The sequence below is a fragment of the Fulmarus glacialis genome, unplaced genomic scaffold (genome assembly GCF_000690835.1).
Source record: "Fulmarus glacialis isolate BGI_N327 unplaced genomic scaffold, ASM69083v1 scaffold46190, whole genome shotgun sequence".
Classification (NCBI taxonomy): Eukaryota; Metazoa; Chordata; class Aves; order Procellariiformes; family Procellariidae; genus Fulmarus; species Fulmarus glacialis.
In genome coordinates this window covers 665-9114 of record NW_009186715.1, presented here as the reverse complement: position 1 = coordinate 9114, position 8450 = coordinate 665, and the positions used below count along the sequence as shown (strand labels likewise).

Below are 8450 nucleotides of genomic sequence, written 5' to 3'. Positions count from 1 at the left end.
TTATCATTTCAAACGTGGAATCTAATCAGTCAGTCATGTAACAAACATACCTGAAGCTCTAGGCAGTACAGATGTTCAACAACTTATGTTAAGATATATACTCTGAAAATATGGGCAGTTGTTCTCTGATTCAGTCAAGTAGCTGTGCTAGTCCTTTTCATACCATCGTCCATACAGAGCAGCTGTCAGTAGGCCAGAAGATGTTCTATTTTTGCTTATGAAATAGTGGTTGTTTTTCCAGCCCATGTGATCAGCAAAGTCCAAGGTAATACCAGATGTCAGCAGTAAAGGAAAGATATAAGGGGTACTCATATTTCCCCATAGCTGGAAATCTATCAGAGCAGTGGCATCTGTAACCTCCTGTCCACAAGTGCTAAAGCTGAGACCACCACATTTTACTAATGCACAGGCCTGGACATAGTATGTGCCATGCACTGTATGGAGCCCATCAAAAACTCCCAAAGCATATAATTCATTGGTTAAAGCAGCTCTCCGATAACTTAAGTAACAACAAAGGGTATTGGCACAAACCTGGAGCTCTCCTTTTTCCCCCCATACAGGAACGAAAGTAAAGTTGTCATACATCATTTCTGCATAAAATAGGGGAGGTAACTGTTCATTTCCTTTTTCTGATACTCTGCCAGGGATCTCTTGTCCCTCCTTAAAGCAAACTTGATCGTCTATTGGGGTGCTTGTAAAAGTCTTACATGAGCGATGTAAGTTCTCTCTGAATCTTTCATTACTCTCCAAATTGGTTTTGTAATCTGTGGTAATCACAGGAATTTCTGCTACTATGAGCTTGCCACCATAACTTTCCATGTTGTGGTAGATGAATGACTTGACTGGAGTGTATATGCCACTCCCTGTCATGCCCAAGGTAGGGTGGTGGATATTAGCTGCTAAAATATTGATGTTGAAAGCTGTTGCAAAAGCTTGTTGAAATTCTACAGCAGCCAGGAGCGGGAGCTGGTTCATCCAGGCAGTCGGATATACAACTTGTTTCAAATTATATTGTCTGATGAGGTTCACTGCAGGCTCAAAAAAGAGTATATCAAAGCAAGTGAACATACCAAATTTGCCAGCAAAAGGGGTATCGAAGAGTTTATAGTCAGGCTCTGGAGGGGTATCAAAAGCATATTCAAAATACAGGTTGTGTTTGCGATACGTGGCTACCAGCATACCACCATCATTGAATGCCACATTGGTATTGAACTGGTATCTTCCATCCGATGGACAGTGAGGATCAGTGCGCTCACAGGGCTGCTTGGTTCCTAAGTTTGCCACAAGGAATATTTTGTTCTTCAGTGCCATGCAGCTTAGACGCTGAAGAACCTGGAGAACAGTATGGGGAAATGCAAGCACTTCAAAATATGGAGGGATAAGTTTTACTTAAGCAGCTATGACATATTTAATACTTTTCAAATTATTATTTTCAACTGGAAATTGAACACTTTTGACCTTATCTGTAAAATTTAAATGTACTGATGATTTTGCGATGTAAGCTATTGGAACCAGTAGTTTTCTAGACTGAAAAGTATTTCAGATACTAATTTCAAAATAGCTTTGAAAAAATTATCTGGGTTTTATTTCCTGAGAAGTAAGTAAATAAATAATCTCTCTATTTCCAAAGGTGTTAGTTTTCAGAACCTTCTGTCTGTTGCAGGAGCACCAATGGCTTTAAAACACCATAGGTCAACTGAAAGCTTTGACAAGGCATGATGTGTGTGTGCCTTTAGAACAGCAAACATCTAATAATGCTCCATTTGCACCTGCAATGGCTTGTTCCTGCAAGTACATGTTTTTACTATAAATTAAAAAAAAGTGATTACTAGCTACAACTTAGAGAAGCAGAGATGTAAACGGATTTTTAGTTATAGAAAAGAAATACAAAAAGTTACAGACTACAGTATTACTGAGATGTTTCTTCCATGCCATAGAGAGCTGTACCAAAGACTGCCAGTACTGCAATCTCCAAATAGGATCTGAATGGCAAACTAAGTTCTTGCTTGCTTGTGCATGGTTATTGGTAGTAAAGCTTCATAGGCCAAAGTATGTGTGCTGATTTTGGCTGGGATAGAGTTAATTTTCTTCATAGTAGCTAGCATGGGGCTGTGCTTTGGATTTGTGCTGAAAACAGTGTTGATAACACAGGGATGTTTTCGTTACTGCTGAGCAGTGCTTGCACAGAGTCAAGGCCTTTTCTGCTTCGCACCCCACCCCACCAGCAAGTAGGCTGGGGGTGCGCAAGAAGCTGGGCGGGGACAGAGCTGGGACAGCTGACCCCAACTGACCCACGGGATATTCCATACTGTATGACGTCATGCTCAGCATATAAAGCTGGGGGAAGAAGAAGGAAGGGGGGACGTTCGGAGTGATGGCAATTGTCTTGCCAAGTAACCATCACGCATGACAGAGCCCTGCTTTCCTGGAGATGGCTGAACACCTGCCTGCTGATGGGAAGTAGGGAATGAATTCCTTGTTTTGCTTTGCTTGTGTGCACGGCTTTTGCTTTACCCATTAAACTGTCTTTATCTCAACCCACAAGTTCTCTCGCTTTCACCATTCTGATTCTCTCTCCTGTCCCATCGGGGCGGAGTGAGCGAGCGGCTGTGTGCTGCTTAGTTGCTGGCTGGGGTTAAACCACGACAGTAGGTCACCATTTACAACTGCGATTAAGGTTTGCACACAAATTTTGCTTAGTAGGCACATGCATGATTATTTACTTTCATTATATTGACTACTGTAACCTTAATTTGAAGCACAAATCTAGCATTCAGTTATTCCACCTCTCTGCAGAAATCACTCCTACATTTACCTCTGTGTCATTGAACAAATAGGGCTCTCTGCATGGATTCCACTTCACAGAGGGTGAATGCAGAACGAAATCTAAGTAAGGATAAATGGAGCTTCTGGTGAAGTTGAAGCCATGGATTCCATCTTCAGGAAAAACAATGATCTGTGCTCCCTGTATGTAAAACAAAGGCATGTTCTGTAGGCAAAGCAAATCCAACCTAAATACGAAGGGAGGAAAAAAGGAATCTCATGGGTAAAAAGAGCTAAAGAAAGTTAAGGATAACCCAAGTGTGTTTTGACATGAATGTAGTTTGAAAGTGTCTTTTCTTTGACTTCATAGGTGTAAATATGTGTATAAAAAAGCTTATTTAACCTGACGCATACCTTTAGCTTTTAAAAATAACGTATTTGACATTATTTTACTGGCATGCAAATAAGAGCAGACGTCAACCAAATTCTAATCAAAAGTATTCTCCATTCATGATTCAGGTTCAAGACTGATGTTAAAATTCATCTTAATTTTTTTTTCAGAATTATGCCATTTGCAGATGAACTCTGTCAAAGGTACTGTATCTGTTGTCAAAGGTACAGTAACTGTGTCAAAGGTGCAGTATCACTTAGTCCGGGCTATATACCTTGATTAGGTATGTAAGGCTGGATAGGGTACTGGGAGTTTTGTTTTCAGAAACAGCTTGACTGTGGAAGCAATGCAGATTCTGGTAGAAATGTAGCCATGCCGGAGCTAGGCTGGCTCTACCTGAAGTCCTAAAAATGTGGTGGATTCCTCTTACATCACACCCAGCATCAGTCACTCAAATTCCTGTGACTGTTCAAAAGTCAGTTCAAATGCGTTATCTGTGCTATGGCTTTGGGATAATTTATGTGTCCTGGATGCAGTACTGCATAAAAATAGCTATATGCTTCTGGACTGTGATACCCAGTCATCATTCTCAAACAAAAACCAAAACACAAAACCAAACAACCACTTTTTCAAATTATATAAAAACTGTAATTCTTCTGTTCCAAAACAACAGATTTGTGAAACTTGCAAGTCAATTCTTCTCTGTGTAGGGACAGTAATGCCTGCTTCCTCCAACTAGAATCAGCTTTGGGTTTTCTTGGGGAGGGAAGGAAAGAAGGCTGTGCATAAGAACAGCCAGAAATACCAGTCTCTCTCTTCTAATTATATTTAGACTGAGAACTGTTCCATGGAGGGTAGGAGAAAGGAATGGAAAACTTTACTTCCACAAAGTTGTTAATGGTGGAATATTCATTTCCAAAGCATTTAACTTCCTTAGATTTTAGAAACATTCAGGAATTTCCATTGAGAGCACTGGAATAAAATCAAACCGAAAGACAGCTGCCTGTAAGACAATCTTTCAATAAAAACATTCCATTTAAGAAAACAGAAAGGAGCTAGGTATTCAGACCAAAATAGAAAATTAATTTCCCTATGCTAAATAACCATAGGCGTGTTTTTCCAAGCTTGGAATAACTCAAGTTAGGCGAGCTGCTAATTGGCCTGATATTTTCCAGAGCTGCTGGCAGGTCAGAATGTCTGAAAAACCAGACCATACTTATGTATATAAATATGGCTTTAGTTGCCTGGGAACACAAATGTGGAAGATTATCCTCAAATAGCACTTACTCTATATATACATAGGACACACGCAACTGCTACTAAGCTGCGGCATACCTGTCTTGCAGCAGCCACTACTTGCTGTTCATAGATGTCTAGGTTTCTGCCCATGAGTTCCAGCGCAGACTGTCGATCAACCAGGGCTGTTGGGTTAGGGCTCAGTATGGATTCGTGTTCATACACAGCAGCAACATAATGCCCTTCCCTCTTAACTCTTCCTGAAACAACTTGACAGCAAAAAAAGCAGACGGACAGCTTCCAGCACAGATCGACCATGGTGTATGCCATAAATCTAGTGCGAAAAAAACAGGTGGAGTGGGTAGAGCTTGAGTGCCAGAAATTTACGATTAAATATGGACTGTAACTGAGACTCTTAACAGTGTTTGAACTGAGTGTGTTGTTTTCAAATTCCTGAACGACCACGTGCATATTGTTTCTAAACCTTAAATCTATCTATGTTGGTGCTTTAAATAACTGTGTCCTGTTTAAAAGCATTTTAGCTTCATATATAGTTCTACTGATCTCCTTGCTTTGCACCCCTTTCCAATTAACTTTATCATTCATTTATAGATCTTTCGCACCATATATCAAAAAGTCTTTGGGAAAAATTAAAAGCAGCTCGCAAATTTGCAGTTTCTCCCCCATGTGGTGATGGGGGATGTATTTAAAAGTAGCATTTCCTAAAGTTACTTGGACACAGTATTTAGTAGTCAAGTAGTGATATAACTTATTTTATCATTACTGAAACAGAGAATTGCCAAAAGAATTACACTAGACACTACTTTTGCATTTATCTGATGGATTATGGATTCACTCTGTTCCATCTCCATGTATGTAATAAATAGACTAATTTGTCTCATACAGTGCGGCCTTTTTCAACATTTATAAAAATGTTGAGTGCAATTCAGATCTGCATTCCTCCTATAAAATGCAGATAGGTAAGGTTAAAAATGCTTTCATAGTAATAACAATAAAGCAAAAATCCATACAAAATGTAGAAAATTTGCATTACTGAGCTTTTCTTAGAAAGACATTAAGAATTAGTGAGACCAGAAGGCTGGGACACTCTCTCCAACACGGGCTCCCCGTGTAGCCTTTCTGACTTCCCAAGTTGGGAAAATACTTACGTATACAGGACAAGGACTGACTCACACAGTCAATGGCTGTGCAATGCTCAAGAAATACTATAGAAATGCCATGTTATTCTCACAATATGGGAATGCTGTATTTGTCACCACAGTGTTAGTAGTATCATTAAGGAATTAAATCCTGAATATCAGTGAAGTTGAAAGAGCACGCAGGAGAGATGCACTGATGCTATAGCCCACAGTCTTCAAGTTCAGTTACTGACTTTTTAATTGTATCTGCTCTTTGGTAATTCTTATCCAAGAAAAAAATGTTCCAAAACACTCTTAGTGCTTTTCAATCTTTGTGATCCATGACTCCCCGAATTTTTCCAAAGCAAATACAGACTCTGAAAGACACATGCATGAAGAGCCTTCTCTAGTTCCCGCTTCAGGAAAATGAGATAAATTTTAAACTAATCCCATTTTTATTTTTTATTCATGTTATATTAAACATAGTTTTCTACCTAAAAAAGAAAGTCTATGGCAAGTTAACTAAAATACCTCTTTTCTTAAATTCCAGAAAGAAAAGCAGCAAATAAGTAATCTTCAATACTGTTTTTTTGTCTAATCACCAACTGGTTTAGTATCTAACAATGAACAAACTGACACATGAGGAAAGCTATTCAAAAAGCATTTAGTAAGTAATACCTTAGTTTAAGCCACTTGTTTGCTTTCATGAGCTCTATGTGCTATTTGCAACACTGGTTTGATAGCAACACAATCCCATGTAGGACAGGAAAATAATGACCTTAGCGCTTATGGTAGAAGAAGACTTGTTTGCTCAACCAAAAACTTTTAATATATAGTAACACTTGTAAGGGTCCAGAAGTAACTTAGCTATTAGATGCTGCTAAGCTCAACTACATATTCATATTTTCTTGAGGCTTAATTTGCCAATGTGTCCATATATACATGCCTTCAACGGTAAATTTAAGTTACCTAAAGCACAATAAAAACAGAATAAAGCCTTGGCATCTCTGTAAACAGTTATATTAAAGATACTCCATTTATAGAAACAGTTTTGAGAAGTGATGTACAATAAGCTACCCTTGCTATTCTGCATCTTGAGGAAAACACTCGGTACTTATGTGAGGCATCATTTGGCAATGTATATCAAGAACAGAGGATCCTACTTTGTCCTATGCAGCTCAGCTTTGCAAATGAAATACCAAGGTACATGTGAAGATATAAAGCAGTAGCAGGGGAAGGGAGAGGAGAGGTGGGAAGCCTCTCACAGTTAGGGAAGCCACTGAAAATAAACACAGTGTTGCACTTCACTGACAAAACTATCTTTTCTAATTCTTTTCTATTTCTGTCATCCCTTCAGTGCCAAAATGCCTATTTAGGACAGGAATGGGTTCTAGTCAGCCATTCCTCAACAAAGTTGTCAACTAAGATGTAATTAGAATTCATCATTACCAGTGATGGAAAAAGTTGGACAGTTTCAGATCACAGGATGGAATTGCTATGCGTTAGAAAAATAGCCTTTTTGCCTTCTAAGCCAAACACACTAACATAAAAAATTAATAGGTAAGGGGCTTCTACAAAATGTTGTATTTTACAGACATGCTTGGAGAATTCTCATTTTTCTGCCACGGTTTATTTTCTGGTGGTCAGAAACACTCAAAGTACTAACCTGAATCCCTTCTTCGTTTAGATGCACAAGAGGTTTAGGACTGAACATCCAACTACACAATCCCATCTGGCTGAACCTAGGCCAACTAAAATAATTTGATAACAAAAATAATTCCTCTGTGTCCTTACCCTTGCTTGTGATTACTGTTAGTCCTACAGACAATGGCTGAGCACTTACGTGAGTGCTCCCTAATGCCCTTCCCCTATTTGACAGCTTAAACAGAACCCTGCTATCTAATGGATTGCTTCTAACAAGGAGAGCTGTGACAAGCTCCAAGGCTGGGCTTGGGGATAGTAACCTTTCCAGCCAAAATAAGGATACCATCAGGGTTTACTCAGCCCTTAGTCTGTGAGACTCCAACTAAGTCTCAGCCACATTCTGTTTTTTTTTTCCCTAACAGAAAGTGCTACGCTATCTAATAAATCCTTTCCTTGAAGAGAAGTTAATTTGTTTAGAGTCTACAGAGCTGTCACCTCACCTGAACCACAACTTTAGAAGACATTTTCATGAACTGAAATGCTTTATAATTTAATCTCTTTTTCTGTCCCTTTCCTGTGATTTATGTGGTCTTTTGCCTGGCAGATACGCTTCAGTAGGATCATCTCACCCAAATATAAGTATTTCATAGCAGTATTACTGTCATGCAGTCACAGTATTCTAGTTACAGTTCTATACAAAAGGTAAAAAGACTGGTGTTTAAGTTTGGATGCCAATTCAGACAAGTCTTTCCCCCAGTCACAGTGCAGATTGTTTTCCTATTCAGTTTTTCAGAACCATCTAATCTCAGTACATTGTGAAGTGAAGCATCCAGTCACTCATTTTTCAACAACTTCGGAAACTTAGAAGTTTGTCTACTCGCACCCATACATAGATGGATACACAGAGAAAGGCAATACGTGCCGTGCTTCTTAGCACTTTTATACTCAGAAGAATCCAACAGACTGCAAAAAACAGAAGTAGCACAGCACTAGTCTGGGTCCTCTTAAGTGATTAACAGCAAATGCCTGTTAAGCTATAGTAACATAAACGGTAATATTTACTAGGCAAAATATTAAATTTGCTATGAAAAAATAATTAAAAGTCTCTTTTACATTGAGTGATATCCATGAATTGTGATGTTGCTGCCATTCTAATATATAGAATATATAACACAACAGCCCGTACATACATGTAAAAATATAGTGAAATTCAAGTTTTTTCCACTGATCCCTCCTGTCTACTGCTTTGATATGCTGCACTATATTTTAATACAGTA

At 38.8% G+C, this 8450-nt stretch overlaps 1 protein-coding gene across 1 annotated transcript; it reads right to left on the bottom strand.

Annotated features, from left to right (window-relative positions):
- BTD (biotinidase) lies at positions 1-4720 on the bottom strand. Its single transcript, XM_009572433.1, has 3 exons — positions 4490-4720; positions 2816-2965; positions 1-1332 (listed from the first exon to the last, which is right to left on the bottom strand). The coding sequence occupies exons 1-3, from the start codon at positions 4718-4720 to the stop codon at positions 148-150; spliced, it is 1566 nt and encodes a 521-aa protein (XP_009570728.1). The 3' UTR covers positions 1-147.
- Positions 4721-8450: the final 3730 nt, after the last annotated feature.